This window comes from Orcinus orca, chromosome 20 (genome assembly GCF_937001465.1).
Source record: "Orcinus orca chromosome 20, mOrcOrc1.1, whole genome shotgun sequence".
In the NCBI taxonomy this organism is placed as follows: domain Eukaryota; kingdom Metazoa; phylum Chordata; class Mammalia; order Artiodactyla; family Delphinidae; genus Orcinus; species Orcinus orca.
In genome coordinates, this window is record NC_064578.1 from 55021947 (window position 1) to 55042126 (window position 20180).

At 50.2% G+C, this 20180-nt stretch overlaps 1 protein-coding gene across 1 annotated transcript; it reads left to right on the top strand.

Annotated features, from left to right (window-relative positions):
- The first annotated feature begins 135 nt into the window (after positions 1-135).
- On the top strand, positions 136-19723 carry CACNG6 (calcium voltage-gated channel auxiliary subunit gamma 6). Its single transcript, XM_004285680.3, has 5 exons — positions 136-2143; positions 4148-4518; positions 9466-9540; positions 11282-11419; positions 19014-19723. Exons 1-5 carry the CDS (start codon positions 2121-2123, stop codon positions 19250-19252), a joined length of 846 nt encoding a protein of 281 aa, XP_004285728.2. The 5' UTR covers positions 136-2120; the 3' UTR covers positions 19253-19723.
- The last annotated feature ends 457 nt before the right edge of the window (positions 19724-20180 follow it).

The following is a 20180-nucleotide window of genomic DNA, read 5'->3' on the forward strand; positions in this document are numbered from 1 at the left end:
AGAGAAGTGTTTTTCAAATGAAGCAGGAAAGAGAGTTCCCTGGTAGCCTGGTGGTTAGGATTCCGGGCTTTCCCTGCCATGGCCAGGTTCAATCCCTGGTGGGGGGAACTGAGATCCCGCAAGCCACACAGCACAGGTGGGGATGGGGTGGGGGGAAAGCAAAGCAGGATGTGGCGACTTTAGGGGAGGAGCCTGAGGAAGAACCCACTGCAGCAGTAACAGCTGTGGGTTGTGAGAAGTAAAGGCACGTGACAAGCGTTCTGGCCAAGCAGAGACGGCACAAAAGCCCTGAGGAGTCGCCGATTTTTGAGGAGGCCCCATGGCGAGCAGATGAACAAGGATGAGAAAATTGGGGTGAGGTCAGAAGCGTGCGCCGGGGGCCTGTCATGTGGGGGCTGGTAGCCCTGGGAAGAAATCGGAATTTTATTCTAGACCCCGTGGGATGGGCATAGGAATGACATGCTCCTGTTTTCATTTATAAAAACAAAACAAAATAACAGAACCGTGTCGCTGTGCTGAGAATAGATTTAGGAGTGAAGGTGGAAATAAGGAATTAAGAGGCTGTCGTCCTTGGCTAGTTGAGGCTGATGGTGGCCTGGACCAATGTGGAACTGGTGAGGGTGGAGAAAAATGGAAGAACAGGAAATGGGATTTTGGAGGCAAAGCCCATGGTGGTGGCGAACTGGATGTAACAGAGGAGGGAAAGAAAAACCGAGGAGAGAGAAGAGAAAAACTCTTTTAACTGTGTGAAGTTGGGTGGTGCCGCTATGTGTTGCCTGGAAAGGGGTCACTGGGGGAAGGGATCAGGTGGGAGGGGTCAAGCATCCTCCTCGGGCCATGACAAGTTAAGAGAGGCCTGTGAGAAATCCAAGCTGGGGTATCAGGTAGCCAGTTGGATATGTGAGACTGGAGCCTGGGGGAGAGGTCATGCTTGGAAATATAAGTTTTGGAAATGTCCGCATATAGGAGACAGCGTATTTAAAGCCTCAGGACTGGATGAGGTGACCTAGGAGATGAGTGTGGATGACAGAGAAAGAACCCGGCCAGAGACTCGGGGCCATCTGCATGGTGGGGGGCGGGGAGGAAGATGTAGTTGAGGGGGCAAGGAGTGACCATGAAGTAGGCAGAGAGCAGTGCTGAGAACCAGAAAAGGATCCGTGGAGCAAAGATAACGTGACCCTGACTCGAGGTCATCGCCGTGCAGTGGTAGGGACTGGAGTTTTGCCTGAGTGAGTGGAAGGCAGAGATTGTGGGAGGGGAGGTGGAGGGAAAGGGAGGCCAAGCCATCCTTTTGGTATGAAAGTGACAAGAACTTTGCCACCAAAGAAAGTTCATACCCTTTCTGTGAAAGGAGAGAAAGGAAGGCTGGCAGACAGGGAGATGGAAGAAAGAAAAATAACTCCCGAAAGGAGAGAGCCATTACAGCAGGCAAGACTGAGAAGGATGGGGAGGCCCAGGGCCGGGAGGGGAAGATGGATTCAGGAGGCAGGGCAGAGGCACTGCAGGAAGGTGTCTGATTTCTCAGAATGGAGACGCTGGTGGATGTCACCCAGCCCAACTCCCATCTCACGTTGCTGCCAGCACCAGGCACTTTCTCCGATTCCCCTCTGAGTCCTGCCAAGGCCTGGGAATACCCGGTGAGGTGAAGGAAAGAACAGGTGTCACTCATTCATTTAAGAAACAGTCCCTGAGGCCTTCCAGGCACCAGGCCTTGCAATCTCAGAGCTGGGAACTCAGATCTGAAGACAGGCAGCGCGGCCAATCGGAGTGCAGAGGGAGGTGTGCTCTGAAGGGGGGCCCTTCCCTAGCTCGGGAGGCGATGTCTGTGTGTCACCATCTCCCTTCATCCGTCCATCCATTTGCTCATTCGTTCATTCACGCAGATCACCCATGCACACTTCCTAAGGCCTCCTGTGTAACATTTTGGGCTGGGTGGTGCTGAGGCCAATGAGATGGTTCTCTTGCACCCGAGCCCTGCCAGAGGCTTATGGGAGAGCCAGACACAGCTGTACACAATCGCAATCACATCCCAGGGCCATGCAGGCTCCAACGGAAGCAGCACAGGGCGCCCGGTGGACAGAGAAGGTTAGGATGCACCGGGCCGGCTGGAGCCGTCAACCATGGGCAGAGGAGTTGGTGAAAGGTGGGTCCCCCCTGGGCCATCGCAGAGGGGCTGCGGGAGGGAGTGAAGGGGTAAAGATCAGGCCCTGCTGCCATTCCACACGGCTGTCCCCGTCCCTGTCCCTGGGGGAGCTGAAACTGCATGGAAGGTCCCCCGGGGGTGCCCCGTCTAATAAACTCGATGAAGAGGACTGTGGCTCTGGTTCCCACGCCCCTGACACCAGCTTCTCCCTGAGGCCTGCCCTTTCCACCTCCTGGGGAGTTGAGGACCCCAGCCCCGGACTCTCCCTTACCATCCTTCAAGATGCAAGGGATTTGGGCCCCAGTCTTCTCCTCCTCAGACTAGGGGTCCAGGCCCCCAGCCCCTCCCCCCTCAGACCCAGGGGTCCAGGCCTCCAGCCCCCTCCCTCCCGTCTCACGAGTTAAAGTCCCCAGTTTCTTCTCTTTCAGGGACCCAAGACCCCCGGCCCCAGCTTTCTCCTCCCTCATACCCAGGAGTCCTGCCTCCCCGCCCCTCTTCCCCCGGACCGAGCAGTTCGGGTTCCCAGCCAGGCCTGCTCCGGACCAAAACTCCTGGTTCCCCGCCCTGCCCCCTCTCCCGCCAGCTGGGAGATGGGACCCTCAGCTCCCGCCCTTGCCCCTTAAGGAAGTAAAAGTCCTTTCGGTCTCCAGCGGGTCAGGACCTGGCCCCCAGCCCCTCCTCCCAGGGCAGACGTCCTTCTCCCTGCCCCTCGTTCCCTTAAAATACCCGGGATCCCTATGGCAACAGGCGGCGGCAACAGGTGCGGGTGTTATTTACGGGTCGAGCCCGAAATAGCCGGCGATGGTGAAGGGGGTGGGCGGATGGGGGCGAGGCTGGGAGTGAGCGGAGCTGCCGGGCCGGCGGGCGGAGCGGGCAGTGGCGTGCAGAACCGACGGCTCGGAGGCATCGCGGAGCTGGGGTCGGCGCCGCGCAGAGGCAGGAGAGCGAGAGGGGTCCCTACCCAGGAGACGGGGGTGGGAGGCCTGAGGGAGGCGCCTGGCCTGGAGCTGAGCCTGGAGCCGTCCCGACCCGGCCGGCCCTGGGAGCCCGGGGGAGGGGAGCCGAGTGATCCCAAAGGGACACCGAGTCCCTTCCGGGTCCCAGTTGTCCTTTGAGCCGCGTGAGGGGACTTGGTCCCCATTTCCTGAGCCGCATTGCGGACCACAGCACCTTCATCTGAGCCCCAGCAGGGACCCCAGGTCCCCCTCCTGAGCCTTGCGGGTGTCCCTCAGCCCCTTTCTCTCAGCCCCTAGGGCAGACCTTCTCTGGTCTTTTCTCTGAATGGCCAGGGAGACCCCCCTCCCCTCTTCCTGAAATCCAGCAGGTCCCCAGCCTCCTGTCTCTGAACCCCAGCCAGGACTCTGCTGGTCCCCCCTGTGAAAGTTGGGGGAATCCTACTGCCTCTCTGAGACTCCGAAGTAATTCTGACCTCCCCTTCTGAACTCCCTGCACCCCAATTTTTCCTCTTCTGAACCCCAGGGCGGACCCAACTTCTCCTTCACCAGACTCTGAGCCCCAAAGAAGCCAGGAAGCATCTCCTCTTAAACACAGAGAGGACCTCAGCTCCCCTTCCTGTGTATCCCAAACTTTGAGCCCTAGTGGGAAGCTCGGATTCCCTCCCCCCGAGGAAACGCAGCTTCCCTTTGGTGATTCCCTCCGGTGGGGACCCCAGAGCAGCCCCTCAGAGCTTCAGCTGACACTCAGCTCTCCTGTTTCTGGAGCTCTCAGGCCCCCCTCCTGGGTGCCCAGGTTCTAGCCGTGAGGCTGGGGGAACCTAGCTTCATCTCTAGTCTCATCTTTGCTGAGCTTCTGTGGGTACCCCAGGCTCTTCTCTGAACCTCAGAGGGTTCCCAGCAGAGGATCTAGGTCCCAGAAGTGACCTCGATTTCCTCATTGGAGGTTCCAGGGAGGATTCAGATCTTCCCATTTCACAGACCAGTGGAAACTGAGCCCCTCACCTGCTTCAAGACCCCAGGCGCTTCCCTCCCCACTCCCACCCCTCAGGAGCCCGCCTCAGCTCTGCCTCTTTCGCACCTGGGCCCTATCGCCCGCGACGAGGATGATGATGTGGTCCAACTTCTTCATGCACGAGGAGGACCGCCGGCGGCGAGCTCACGGGGCGCGCAAGGCCAGGATGACCCCTGAGCACGAGGGGAAGATTAAGCTGGCGCTGCTGCTGACCTCCGTGGGTGCCACGCTGGCAGTGCTGGCCGTGGGCACCGAGTTCTGGGTGGAACTCCACACCTACAGGGACAACGGCAGTGCCGTCTGTGATGCTGCCCACCTGGGGCTCTGGAAGATGTGCACCAAGCGACTGTGGCAGGCGGACGTGCCCGCCGGCAGGGACACCTGCGGCCCAGCGGAGCTGCCCGGAGGTGAGAGGCCGCCGCCCCTGCGCAGGGCTTGTATCCCGTGTCTGAGAAACCCGTGCCCGAGCCCCGAGGAGAGAGAGCTTGCACCCTCAGAATGCGCCCCTACCCACATCAACCTGTGCTCCGGGGACAGCCTCTGCCCCAGGCACAAACTGTGCAGAGAGGGAGTCTGTACCCCCAAACTAGCCTGCACCCCCAGGCCAGTCTGTAGCTCTAGACCAGCCTCTGCCCCCAGAGCAGCCTGTTCCCCGAAACCCGTCTGTGCTCCTAGACCAGCCAGTGCCCTCAAACTGTCCTGTGACCTCCAGAGCTCCTATGCTCCCAGCACAGCGTGTGATCCCAGACATTTCTGTGTCCCCAGACCAGCCGGTACCCCCAGCAAGCCCATGTTCCTAGAGAAGCCTTGTGCCTCTGCACACAGCCTGTGCCCCCGGACCCAGCTGGTGCCCTCAGACAGCCTTTGTCTCCCAGAAACGCTCGCGCCCCTGAGACAGCCTGCACCCCCATCCTGTGGGCCCTGGGGAGAAAGACCACCTTGATGCCCACCCCAGAGTACACTGTTCCCTCCTGCCGATTCCACCAAACAGCTCTCACCAAAGACCTCCCAACATCCCAGGGCAGACCTTGTGCTTCCTGGAAAATCTGCTTCCTTTCCTACCCATTTCACCTCAAATTCCCCAACTGGACACTCCAGCCCTTCTCATTTTCTCTTCGAGGCACCCCGACACCCCTCACTTCCCTACAGAGTGGCTGTTTCACCCCTACCCATGCCAGAGAGCTATCCCGTACCTCTCACTCTCCCAGACAGGCCACGCCATGCCCTAAACTTATACCAGAGAGACATCCTATATGCCTAGGGGACAGGAATGGGATCTCACTCCACCTCTACTGACCCAAGGAAACTATCTGACACCCCTCAGAGCCCATTTAGGATGTCGCATGCTTGGTCACCCGTATGGCATCTGCAACACTCTTTCCTCTCCAAAGGATGTCCTATAATCTCAGTACCCCTCAAAGAAGATCTATCCCTCTGGGCTCCAGATGGGACTTCCCTCCTCCTTCACTTTTCCAGATGTGATCTGTTACATCCCTAGGGTCCAAATAAGGATGTTGCAAGCCTTTGATAGCAAAGTGGGAGGCCAAGCACCCTTGTTATCTGAGGTACCACCCAGTCAGCGCGCAGACCGGCTAATTCTCACCCCTCAGAGCCTCAAGCAGGAAGTTCCCCAATTTTTGACAAGTGGGATACTCTGGCAATAAAAAATATTAGATGCTAAGGTAGTGCCCGGCTCTGTTCTAAGTATTTCACTTGCATGAACTCATCAATCCTCATAGCAACCCTATGAGTAGTTATTATCGTCCCCAAAATGAGGAGCAAGAAATACAAATGTCACAGTCCATGCACCCAGGCTACTCATATGGGGTTTGGACCCTGGTCATCTCTGTTCTTTCTTTTTCTTTTAAATTTAAAAAAAATTTAAAAAATGTATTGGAGTATAGTTGATTTACAATGTTGTGTTAGTTTCAGGTGTACAGCAAAGTGAATCAGTTATACATATACGTATATCCACTTTTTTTAGATTCTTTTCCCATACAGCCCGTTACAGAGTATTGAGTAGAGTTCCCTGTGCTATACAGTAGGTTCTTATTATTTATTTGTCTTATATATAGTAGTGTGTATATCCCAGGTTATCCCTACCCCCCTTATCCCCTGGTTACCATACGTTTTTTTTTCTACATCTGTGACTCTACTTCTGTTTTGTAAATAAGTTCATTTGTACCCTTTTTTTAGATTCCACATATAAGCTCTATCATATGATACTTGTCTTTCTGTGTTTGACTTACTTCACTCAGTATGGCAGTCTCTAGGTCCATCCATGTTGCTGCAAATGGCATTATTTTGTTCTTTTTTATGGCTGAGTAATATTCCACTGTATATATGTACCACATCTTCTTTATCCATTCCTCTGTTGACAGACATTTAGGTTGCTTCCATGTCCTGACGATTGTAAACAGTGCTGCAACGAACATTGGGGTGCATGTATCTTTTTGAATTATGGTTTTCTCTGGATATATGCCCAGGAGTGGGATGACTGGGTCATATGGTAGTTCTATTTTTAGTTTTTTAAGGAACCTCCATACTGTTCTTCGTAGTGGCTGCACCAATTTACATTCCCACCAACAGTGTAGAAGGGTTCCTGGTCATCTCTGTTCTTAACAGCGACACTGTATTGCATCTCACTAGTCCATAAATATGTCCCAAAGGTTCTCACTGCACTGGGGGGGCTGTCCCGCCCCACCTGACTGCATAATATGGGGTCCCTCACATCCCTTGATGTCTCCCTAATGGTCAGAAAGAGCTTCAGTCTCCTTAAAGGACCATCACCATCATCCCACAATCCTGACCCTTCAGAGGACATCTCCCAAATTGCAAGATTTCAGAAATATCCCACACATCCCATGGCCCATCAAAGGACATCCCAAAGGGGGGTGACCCATATCCTACTCTTTTCCAAATGGGATATGCCATATCCTCTGGGGTCAGAGACAAGATGCCCTAAATCATTAGTAACCAAAATGAGATGCCAGACACCCCATACTCTCTCAGAAAGATGTATCACACCTTCTTATTCTCTAGTTGAGACTTCCCATTTCCCTTGTAGAGGAAGCCCGCTTTCCCCCCACCGACTTGCGGCAGATAGCATCCTCGCCGTTTGTTCTGCTGCACAAAGCATCCTTTACTTTTTGCTGCTGCGGGGTCAGGACTCACATTTCCCACTGCTCCTGCCAGGACATCTCATGCCCTTTTCTTTCCTTGACAGTACCAGGTGGAGTGTCCCACACCACCTCACCTGTCTCTGGAGTTTATCTCTTGTCCCTCGGCATCCCCCTTCAATTCGGAAAGTTCCTTTCCACTTCCCCAGACCACCTGACCTGTCTCCTATTTCTTAATACCCCTCTTATTCTCGACCTCTCTCCTCCCTTTCCCTCTGTTCTCTCCTCAGTTTCCCCATCTGTGGAATGAGAAAGTTGGAGTAGGTGAATTCTGTGGAAGTTCTGGTCTTAAAATGCAATTTAGAAAGCACCTTTTTTTTTTTTTTTTTTTTTTTAGCGTGGGCTTTCTTGAACTTCAAGTACACAAATTTGGATGAATCATCCTTTTCAGTTTATGCCACAAAATCATTCCCAGCCTTTGCAAGATCCTTCATGTGCTTTATTTTACATTCTTATTCTTTTTTCCATTCTTTCCTAACTCATCTCTTTAATGCATTTGATATGCGTCCATGGATATGTATTTTAACTTAGAAAAATAGTGTTTTTAATATATGTATGTATTTTAATTTCCATAAATGATATCGTGCTATAGATTTTTTCCTATTTTTGATGTTTTTCCTCAACACTGTTTCTCAGATCTTCCTGTGCTGCTTTCTGTCAGTCTAGTTTGTGGCTACTAGGTGCTGCAGAGACTTGCCCATCACATTTACTTGTCTATTCCAATAGCGATGGGCACCTAGGTTGATTCCAACTCCCTGTTTATTTATTTATTTCTTTTTGGCTGTGCCGTGTGGCATTCGGGATCTTAGTTCCCGGACCAGGAATCGAGCCCAAGCCCGCTGCAGTGGAAGCGCAGGGTCCTAACCACTGGACCCCCAGGGACGTCCCCCCGCCTCCCTATTATTATAAACAGTGTAGCAATGAACATGATGCAACCCATATATGTTCCTGCACGTGGTTTTTTTCTGAATGTATACCCAGAAGTGAAACTGTTGGGTTATAGGGATAAACATCCTTCACTTCATAAAGTATGTCAGAGTGCTTTCCAAAAAGGCTAGTACCCATTTACACCCCCAGCTGTTTCCTCTTATCCTTCCAATGCTTGATATTATCCTTTGAATATTTGCCCATCTAACTGATCTAAAGTGCCATGTCCTGCTGATGTAAGTTGCATTTCTGTGATCCCTGCTGAGGTGGAGCATCTCTTCATGTACTTGTGAGTAATCCACGCTTCCTCTTCTATGAATTGACTATTCATATCCTTTGCCCAGTTTTCAGTTGGGTTATCTCTCTTTTCTTGCTGATCTGGGAGAGTTCTTTGTGTAGTCTAGACATGAATCCTTTCTGAGATAAGAATCTCTTCTGAGGGCTTCCCTGGTGGCGCAGTGGTTGGGAGTCCACCTGCCGATGCAGGGGACACGGGTTCGTACCCCGGTCCGGGAAGATCCCACATGCCGCGGAGCGGCTGGGCCCGTGAGCCATGGCCGCTGAGCCTGCGCGTCCGGAGCCTGTGCTCCGCGATGGGAGAGGCCACAACAGTGAGAGGCCCGCGTACCAAAAAAAAAAAAAAAAAAAAGAATCTCTTCTGAGTCTTCTGCCTGGATCTTGGGGTGCTTTGTTAAATAAAGTGATTATCCATTTCTTTCTTTTTTTTTTATTTTGAGGTACGCGGGCCTCTCACTGCTGTGGCCTCTCCCGTCGCGGAGCACAGGTTCTGGACGCGCAGGCTCAGCGGCCATGGGCCCAGCCGCTCCGTGGCCTGTGGGATCTTCCCGGACTAGGGCACGAACCCGTGTCCCCTGCCTCGGCAGGCGAACTCTCAACCACTGCGCCACCAGGGAAGCCCATTCATTTCTATTCTCACTGGACCCTACACAAACTCATATGACAGAGCCAGGAAACAGACTATTAACTCACTTTATACAGGAAGAATTGGAAGCTCAGAGAGGTCAATAGCCCACTCAAGGCCGCAGATCTGGACCTCAAAGCTCTGGATTGGAATCCCAGCTCCTGTGATAGCAGGTGGTTTCACTTCTCTGAGCATGAGTTCTCTCTATCAGGGATGTTAATTTCATATTTCTAGTGTATTGTGAGCTATGTTAAATGTCCAGCCCTGAGCTTACACTAGGGACCTCCATGTCATTACCTCTCTTTTCCTCTCTCCTGCTGCCACAGAAGCAAACTGCACTTATTTTAAATTCTTCACCACGGGAGAGGATGCTCACATCTTCCAGAGAACCACAAAGAAAGGTAAGAACTTTTTGCCCGGTGGAGGGGATATGCTGACCACGCTAAAGGATTCCTTTTCTTTCTTTTTCTTTTTTGTAAATTGAAGTATAGTTATTTCCAATATTGTGTTAGTTTCAGGTGTACAGCAAAGTGATTGTTATGTTTTTCAGATTATATTCCCTTATAGTTTATTAAAAGGTATTGATTATAATTCCCTGCGCTATACAGTAAGTCCTTGTTGCTTATCTATTTCATGTATAGTAGTTTGTATCCATTAATCCCAGGGGGCTTCTTGATAGCATTGTACTCTTCTCTGCTTTGCCGCAGGATGAGCACAAGCTCCTAAATCCTGGCGAGGTCTCATCTTTGGGGAGAGGTGGTTCTCCAGAGCCCTGTGTCCAACATTCCCCCCTCAGCTCTGCTTTTGCCACATGCCGTGTTACTTTGGGCAAGTCCCAGCCCCTCTCTGTGGATAGTACGTTAACATCTCACAAGTGTGCATCTCCCACATGCTAAACACAGCGCTGGGTGTTTCATTTATAAGAGTTCCAGTCCTTGCCATGACCCTGCAGGACAGGGGCTCTATCTTAATCTTCCAGATGAGAAAACACAAGTCCATAAATGGTTTAATTTATTTCCCCAGGAAGTGGCAGAGGCAGAGGCAGGATTCAAACCCAAATAATTCCAAATGTAAAGTAGTGCTCTTCAATAAAATATTCCATGAGATTGGGAATGCTCTGTATCTGCACTGACCCGTATGGTAGCCACTGGCCACATGTGGCCGGTGCAACTAAGACACTGAGTTTTAAATTTTGTTCAATTTAAATCCATTTAAAATTAAAAGACCCTCCGTGGCTAGTGTCTACCATTCTGGACAATAAAACTTTTAAGGCTTTACCCTTTCTACTCTAACCACAGTCTCTCCATCACCCCAGTATGTCAGTATCCCCACCAGTAAAGGAATTGCGGTCAGTATGTCAATATCCCCACTAGTAAAAGAACTGTGGTATGTCATGAACCTTATCTGGTCTTTGTAAGGATTTAATGAAATGATGCAGCTAAAACATGCAGTATGGTGCCTGGCACATAGTAGGTCCTTCATAAACAGTGGAGGACTCTTCATGGAGGACCTGCTTACCCTCTGCACTCCTTTCTTTCTTACCTTGGTGCTAAGCGAGCTTGGGCAAGTCGCTGTGCTCCCCTAGGATAGCAAAATAATCACAGGGCACACATATGGAACAGGTGCTGTGTGCCCGGTGGTGCACTGGGGACATTACATATGTGATTTCTAATCCTCACAGCAGTCACGTAGAGATTTTGATCTTGATTTTCCAGAGGAGAAAACTGAGGTTCAGAGAGGTTCAGTGACTCTACCAGAATCTTCCAGCCAGGAAGTAGCTGGGGAGAGTTCTGACTTGGATCGTTCCGCTGTAATGTACCACCTTCTCTGTTGTCTCCCACACACCCCACTGCCTCAGTTTCCTCACCGGAAAACAAATGGTGACCAGCTCATAAGTAATACTTGGTAGTTCCCATCTCCTTCTAATCCTGGCTGTGTCCTTTCTCTGCTCTGTGACCTTAAGCAATTAACTGACCCTTTCTGAGTCTTAGTTCTTCCTTCAACAGTATAAGTAAAACATTGAACTGGATGATCTTCTACTTGAAAATTCTTCTCTAGTCCTGGATCTTCTGGGTCCCTATATGGGAGTTCTCTCTACTCCCTACATCCTGTATTCTCTACTTCCCCTTCCCCTCCTCACAGAGGTAAATATGGCAGCTGCGGTGATAGCAGTGCTAGGCATGGCAGTCATGGCCCTGGGGTGCCTCTGTGTCATCATGGTGCTCAGCAAAGGGGCAGAGTTCCTGCTCCGGGTTGCAGCCATCTGCTTTGGCCTCTCAGGTGAGGGTTGAGAGCCTGCAGACTGAGAACATTGCATGCTGGGAGGTCGGGTCTCCAAACACCAATGCATGTTGGGAGGTCAGGTCTCCAAGCATTGTTGCATGCTGGGAAGTTGGGTTTCCAAGCACTGTTGCATGCTGGGAGGTCGAGGGAAGTCTCCAAGCCCCGTTGTAGGCTGGGAGGTTGGGTCTCCAAGCACTGTTGTGTGCTGGGAATTGGCGGAAGCTCAAAGGCTATAGAAGTCTCAAAGATGGGAGAGTTCTAAGTTCTGTTGTTGACTGGGAATTGGGGAGTCTCCAAAGACTTCTTTAGATTGGAATCTAGGGTCCCCAAGCGCTGTTGCAAGCTGGGACGTTGAGGGAGGTCCCCATGCACTGTTGTATGCTGTCAGGTTGAGGAAGGTCTCTTAAGTACCATTGCATGCTGGGAAGCACAAGACCTATAGTAGGCTCGAATATGAGGATGGTCCAAGCGCCGTTGTTGGCTGGGAATTGAAGGTTCTCCAAACACTCTTTTAGATTTGGACCTGGAGTCTGCAAGAACTGTCGCATTTTTGGAGTTGGGGGTCCAAAAGAATTCTGCATCTTGTGAAATGTAGCCCTCATTGGATCAGATGTTTTCTAAGGTGGATAGATAAGTCATAAACTATATAAGCTTCATTTATTTATCTTTCGTGTATCTACTGAGCACCTACTATGTTCCAGGCACTGAGCTAAGGGCTGGAGACATAAGATTAATAAGACAGACACTGTGTCTGCCCTCATAGAGCCTAGATTCTGACAGAGGTAGACAGTAACCAACAATTACACATATAATGATCCAACTATAATTGTGATGAGAGTTACGATAAAGCATATAAGGGGTACACACTGGGGTGGGGGGGCTTGTCAGAGAAACGTCCTGAGAAAGTGATATTTAAGCTGACCATCGAAGGAGGAACAGAAATTATCCAGTCAGACTGTGGAGTTGACGGTAGTGGTGGCCATGTTGGTGATGTTTGTTGTGGTGGTGGTAATGATGGTGATGCCCTTGATATGGCAATAGTGGTGATGGAATAGCATATATGTAGTCTGTGAAAGACTTGGCAAGTTTAAAAGAAGACGAATGAACAGAATGGAGATCAGAGCATAGGGCAGGGCAAAGTTCGCGCAAAGGTACATGGTAACCTTAGTTAACAGATGAGGTAGGGGCTCGGTGCAAGATGAGTCAAGGGAGGTCGCTGGTGGTCCAGTGGTCAGGACTCTGCGTTTTCACTGCAGAGGGCATGGGTTCAGTCCCCGGCTGGGGAACTAAGATCCTACAAGCTCCGCGCGGCCAAAACGAAAACAAAAATAAAGGAGACAGGGAGATATGAATGTTCAAGAGCACACTCGCATAGAAATTATTAGTAATCACATTCTTATTATTGTTTTGCGCCTTAGAGAGCTTCCTAAACGAAGGGGGAAATTCAGTCATTCCCTGTCTTTCATTTATTCGTTAGAAAGGTGTCTGCCCTTAACGAGATTATCATCTGGTTAAGGACAGAGAAATGATACGAATCATCCCACAATTACGAACTGCAGGAAGTGCTATGAAGGAAAAGTAGAGTTCTGTGAGGATGCGTAACGAGGGCACTTCATTTAAAGCAGAATTAGAGAAAGGCTCTCTGAGGAGATGACACTTAAAACATCCAAGTATGGGTAACCAAGCTAGAAAGAGCTCGGTGGATTTCGAGTCCTGAAAGAACGCCAGTGAGGCTGGAGCATGGACAGTAAGGAGGATACTGGTTTAAAAGACAAACCAAGAAATCAACAGGGAATCAACAGATCTGGGTTGGAGTCCCAAATTCCAGCCCAGGGAGGAGATAGAAATTAGGCAAATAAATAATACTCCTATGAATTAATATATGTTAACAATTACCAATTGTGGTAAATGCTATAAATGAAAAGTAAAGAGTCTAACAAAAATGTATAACAGGGAGACCCAACAGAGACTTGACTGGTGGTGGTCAGGGAAGCCTTCTCAGAAGAAGTGTAATTCAAGTAAGGAATTCTGTAGAGAATGAGGATGTGTAAGGTGGGCTCAGGGAGGGGTAAGCAGACAGTTATTCCAAGCAGCACAAAGGTCTCCAGGCTTGAACAAATTTGGTGCATTTAAAGTCCTGAATGGGACTTCCCTGGCGCTCCAGTGGTTAGGCCGCCGCGCTTCCCCTGCAGGAGGCTCGGGTTCAGTCCCTGCTCCGGGTGACTAAGATCCCGCGTGCCACGCGGTACCGCCAAAAAATAAAAATAAAACAAAAGTAAAGTCCTGAAAGAAGTCCTACTCCATACTGCTGTAGGATGGGAAGGGCAGCTTGAGAGGAGGCTGAAGAAACAGGCAGGGGCCAGGTCACGTGGGCCCTTCTAGCTCATTCGAGGGAAGTCAGGTTCGATCAGGGAGAAGGTAAAGTGATGTGCCTAAGAGAAGAGTCCTGGAGTAGACCTGTCTGGGCTCAAACCCACATGGCTCTTTTCTAGGCTTCAATTTTCCCATCTGTAAAGTGGGGATAATAATAATAATACCCATTCATAAGGTCTAGTGGAAGAGGTGAGATGTGGGAGCATTTGGTTAGATTCTTGTTGCAAAGCTAGCGTGTCAAGGCCAGAGCTCCACAAACTACAGCCCATGGTCGAATCCTACCTGCCTCTTGTTTTGGAGTTAGTGACATTTTTTTTTTTTTTTTTTTTGCGGTACACGGGCCTCTCACTGTTGTGGCCTCTCCCGTTGTGGAGCACAGGCTCCGGACGCGCAGGCTCAGCGGCCATGGCTCACGGGCCTAGCCGCTCCGCGGCATGTGGGATCCTCCCGGACCGGGGCACAAACCCGTGTCCCCTGCATCGGCAGGCGGACTCTCAACCACTGCGCCACCAGGGAAGCCCTGGAGTTAGTGACATTTTAAAACCATAAATCATATTGTGGTTCCTACCTAGATCGAAAGCCACGGATGAATTTCTACCACTAGAATAACGGGCCTCCGAGGTCTTATGTGGTCTGGCTCCTGATGGGGTCTGGCTCCTACGTGAGACTTCACCTCTTACCATTTGTTCTCCCTGTTCTGTCCATATCAACCTCTTTGCTGTTCTCAGACCCTCCAAGTTCATTCCCTCCTCAGAGCATTCTGCACTGCTGTCCCCTCAGCCTGGAATGCTCTTCCTCCAGCTCTTCCCATGTCTCATTTCTGCAGATCATTTCAGCCGCTGATCATATGTCACCTCCTCAGAAAGACCATTGTTGGCCACCTTGTCTAAAGTAGCCCCCTTCCCTGCTGTGTCCCTACCTTGCCTTATTTTTCTTCGTAGATTGATCACTACCTGAAATTATGCATGTATGTATGCCTTTGTTTGCTAGGGCTGCCATAACAAAGTACTGCAGACAGGGTGCCTTACACACCAGAAATGTAGTTTCTCACAGTTCTGGAGGCTGGAAGTCTGAGATCAACATGTCAGCAGGTTCGGTTCCTTCTGAGGCCAATCTCCTGGGCATGTAGATGGCTGTCTTCTCCCAGTGTCCTCACGTGGTCCTTCCCCATGCTTGTCTGTGTCCTAATCTCCTCTTCTTATACGGGCACCGGACATACTGGATCAAGGCCCACCCTAGTGACCTCATTTTAAGTGAATTACCTCTTTAAAGACCCTAACTCCAAATATAGTCATATTCCAAGGCCCTGGGGATCAGGACCCCAATGTGTGAACTTTTGTGGGGATGCAGTTCAACCCACATCAATACATTCACCTGATTTTTGTCCATCTCCCCTTTTGGGGTGAATTTCCAGGAGGACAGCCCCTTCATTAGGTTTTTTTTTTTTCCTGGGTCGTGCTATGTGGCATGTAGGATCTTAGTTCCCCGATCAGGGATCGAACCCGTGCCCCCTGCATTGGGAGCACGGAGTCTTAACCACTGGACCGCCAGGGAAGTCCCTAGTTTTGTTCTTGTATTTTATATATATTTTATAATGAGAGTTCAATTAAGATCTATTGACTGAATGAGAGAATGCATGAATTAGCAGTGGAATGAAGGGGACTGGATGGTGTCGCTCCCTCGTACAGATGCTTTTCCACCGCCAGTGCTCTGATGCTGACCTGCATGAGGTCAAGAAAGGATCACAAAGGGACCACTGAGCCATGTTACGCAGACTCCAGGCTGTATTCTCCAGGTCCCTAACTTAAAACCATGGGGGAGGGCTTCCCCGGTGGCACAGTGGTTAAGAATCCGCTTGCCAATGCAGGGGACACAGGTTCAATCCCTGGTCCGGGAAGATCCTACATGCCTCAGAGCAACTAAGCCTGCAAGCCACAACTACTGAGCCTGCAAGCCACAACTACTGAAGCCCGGGTGCCACAACTACCGAAGCCTGCATGCCTAGAGCCCGTGCTCCGCAACAAGAGAAGCCACCACAATGAGAAGCCCGCGCACTGCAACGAAGATAGCCCCCGCTCACGGCAACTAGAGAAAGCCCGCACGCAACAACAAAGACCCAACACAGCCAAAAATAAAAAATAAATAAAATGAAATAAATTAATTTTTTAAAAAAAGTTAAAAAACAAAATCATGGGCTTCCCTGGTGGCGCAGTGGTTGAGAATCTTCCTGCTAATGCAGGGGACATGGGTTCGAGCCCTGGTCTGGGAGGATCCCACATGCCGCAGAGCAGGTAGGCCCGTGAGCCACAACTACTGAGCCTGCGCGTCTGGAGCCTGTGCTCCGCAACAAGAGAGGCCGCGACAGTGAGCGGCCGGCGCACCGCGATGAAGAGTGGCCCCCACTTGCCGCAACTAGAGAAAGCCCTCGCACAGAAACGAAGACCCAACACAGCAAAAATAAATAAATTTAAAAACAAACAAACAAACAAAAAAAACAAAACCATGGGGAAACTGGGAGTGTAGGGAGAAAGGAAGGTCAGAGATCAAGGTTGAAGTCAGACTCTGGGGTCTGAGAGGGGAGGCAGCCAGGATGCATGAGCCATGCATGACCATTGGAGGGTCCTACGTGATCTTACTCCGCCCACCTCTGTACTTCCGCTGCCCACCACCCCCTCCCCTCCCCCATCCTCTTTGCTCCACTGCACTGACTTTTCTTTTTTTCCCTCTAACACACTCTACTCCACCCTACCGCAAAGCCTTTGCACCAGCCATTCCTTCTGCCCAGAATAGCCATTGCTGTTTTGTGCATGGCTGGCTTCTTTTCGTCCATTTGGGTCTCAGCTCCAATGGCTTTTCTGATGACACCATGTAAAGCCCCAGCCCCACCCCTGGATGTCACGGCCCTTCCCACCACTCTGTTTTTATCTCCTTCCTAGCGTGCATCACTGTCTGAAATTATCCCGTCTTCTCACATGTTTACTTTGGCAGTTACAACCTGGTCGCCGGCAGGCCAGCGACGGCCCATAAATGTCCTTTGTTTGGCGGGCAGCGTCTACAGATTTCTCTGAGCCAATATTTAAAGGTTGGGTGAATTCCCGTAAAAATCATAATCGTTTAAAACAAATGCTAGCTGTTCTTGAAAACTCAGAAGATCTGGTCTACGAAGCCGCCGTTTCTGATGGGCTGCAGTTGGCTGGAGCCGGGTTTGGGCTGTGCTTTGTCATGGTCCCCACCGCGCCTGCCTGCTCACTTGTTTGGACTTTCTCATTGTCTACTGGAGGCATTTGAGTTTTGCCAGCCTTGGTTTATTTGTGTACCATTTGTCTCCTCCAAGTAGAACATAGGTTCTGTCATGTTAGGGTTCTTTGGTCTGTCTTGTTCCTTTTTTTTTCTTCAATCAAATTGCATTACATGACTGATTTTCTTTTCATTTTGTAATCCACCATCACTCTCTTTTCTTTTCAACTTCATTGGGATATGATTGACAAGTATAAATTGTGTGTGTGTATATATATATGCACACACATATATGTATATATATATATATATGTATACACAATTGTATATAAGGTATACAGCTTGCAGGATCTCAGTTCCCTGACCAGGGATTGAACCTGGGCCACGGCAGTGAAAGTGCTGAGTCCGAATCACTAGACCACTAGGGAAGTCCCCTACAACTTGATGTTTTGATATATTGATATACACATCATGAGGTGATCAACACAATCAAACAAGTTAACACATTCATCACCTCACATAGTAACTTGTTTTTTGCAGTGAGAACATTTAAGATCTACTCTCAGCAAATTTTACGGACACAGTATTATTAACTATAGTCACCATGCGGTACGTTAGACCTCCAGAATTTATTCCTCTTCAGGCTGGAAGTTTGTGCCCTTTGACCAGCACCTCCCCATTTTCCCCCTCCGCTCAGTCCCCGGCAGCCACCATTCTGCTCTCTGCTTCTATGGTTTCAACTCAGATTCCATCATCACTCTTTACTCAAGTCTGAATGGAGTCTTAATTTGACTTTTGCGATTCTTGATTCCTTGGTTTGCTTTGTTCTTTTCTTAAGTGGTGAAAGACACATTAACATAAAACTTACCATTTGAACCATTTTTAAGTGTCCACGTCTGTGGCGTTAAGTCCATTCACGCAGTTGTGCAGCCGTCACCACCATCCATCGCCAGACCTTCTGCATCTTCACCAATTAAAACTCCGCCCCCATGAAACACCAACTCCCCATTGCTCTTCCCCACCCCCGCACCCACCTTCTACTTTCTGTCTCTATGAATTTGTGTCTTGTTCTTTCTTTCTCTCCAGCGTCTAAAATTGTGCCTGCTATAGGGTAGGTGCTTAATAAGCAGTTGTTGAGGAGGTGCTAGTGAAACCGCAGAAATGCATCTCGGGGGTCTCCGAGGAGCTCCGGTTCTTTATGTCTCAGCACAGAAAGAATTCAGCGAGAGGCCAAGTGATAGATAAGAAGTGATTTATTAGAATAAGATGCTCGTGCGCCTTACAAGCGGTGAGCTAGAGGGTGCCACGCCGAGAACTTAGTGGGCTACAGTTTTATAATCAAAGGAGAGTGGGGAGGGGGAGAAGACCACCTCCTTCCTCATTCTTGAGTAGACGTCAAGCTTCCATCATCGGCTCCGCCTCCAAGTCAGGCGGGAGGGTTTTCTTGTCCCTAGGTGGTCAAACTGGGACTGTCATGGCCCAATGGAAATGAGCAAAAAGGTGGTAACATATATTAGAATATGATGAATCATCTCCGCTTTCAGCATAATGTCAACTTTTCCTTATATTTTTGTTTTTAATGTGCGCAGAGGAGTGTTACCTTAGGAATCGAGCCTCTCTGGGCAGGATGTGGGTCTTATTTCACCATTGTTTCATTGTCTGGGGGCATGTCTCAGGCTTCTGTTGCATGGTTGTGTTGCTAAGCGAGCCTGCTTGGTTTTGTGGTTAAGCGAACCTGCTTTCTTGAGCAATCATTAACTTACAGGGGTCTCCCATGCTTTTTTTTCTTTACTTACAGTCCCCTAGTGGGATTAACTATGTAATCACCTGCTTTGTCCCTTTACTCTGTTCCTATCACTAGGGGGTCCCCCAGGTTTCTTGTCTGAGTAAGCATGTGATGGGGTATATTGGGGGAGAGGCTCAGACCTCCGTTGGGGACCCCAGGGGCCTGAGGGCCACATCTGTTCTCCTCTCCCCACAGGCCTGCTGCTTCTGGTCAGCCTGGAGGTGTTCCGCCATTCCGTGCAAGCCTTGCTGCAGAGAGTTAGCCCTGAGCCTCCCCCGTCCCCGGCCCTGACCTATGAATACTCCTGGTCTCTGGGCTGTGGCGTGGGGGCCGGCTTGGTCCTGATCCTGGGGAGTGGCTTCTTTTTCCTGCTCACCCTGCCTCCCTGGCCCTGGGGCTCCCTCTGTCCCAAGTGGGGGCACAGGGCCACCTAGGGTCACCGTTGTGCTTTCTCTAAGCAACTCCCAAACCCTTCGCCTTTCTCCATTGTGCCCCTCAGAATCTTTTGCCCCATGTCCTAGAGAAACTGTGTTCTCCCTGCTCTGGGGGCCCATGCTGTTTGCACAGAACTGCCCCTCACGCCCTCATCTTTTTTCTCTGTAAATATGTTTTTCTCGGGGGCTGAATTTGGGTTGCTTAGGAGTGGGACGGGGAGAGGATTTTTGCAAACGAGGATCCCCAGGGAAGGCTGGTGGGGACCTGATGGGGTAACTAGGGAGTGGGGGGGTGAGGTCAGGGGGTCTTGGGAGGGAGTTGGATCTATTTGTTCCACAGATTTGGATGTATTTGCTTGTGGGAGAGACTTCCTCCAGGGAAACAGGGGAATGGGGGAGGAGAGAATCTCTGGGTCTGACCTCACTGTGGCCTGATTTGGGATTAAAGGTTTGGAAATTTAACAACTTTGATTTGGAGTCCGTTGTGATGTGATTTGTGCACTCCAGGGTAGAGAAAAGGGGTCACTTGTGCTCTCCAGAAACCCACCACATGCTACTTGTCAGCCCCAAAGTCACATGTCAATGAACCCATAGAGAGTGACAGAAAACTCAACAGTTTGGAACACAAACACCGTTATGGGTTGAAGGGGTCCCTCCTGAAAGTATTTGTTGGGGTCCTAACCACCAGGACCTCATAATTGACTTCATTTGCAGGTAGGGTCTTTACCGATGTGACCAAGTGAGAATGAGATCATTAGGGTGGGTCCTAATCCAATAGGACTGGTGTCCTTATATGGAGAGATTAGGACACTGATACATGCAGAGGGAAGATGAGGTGAAGAGACACAGGGAGAAGATGACCGTCTGCAAGCCAAGGAGAGGTGCCTAGAACAGATTCTCCCTTGCAGCCCCCAGAAGGAACCAGCCC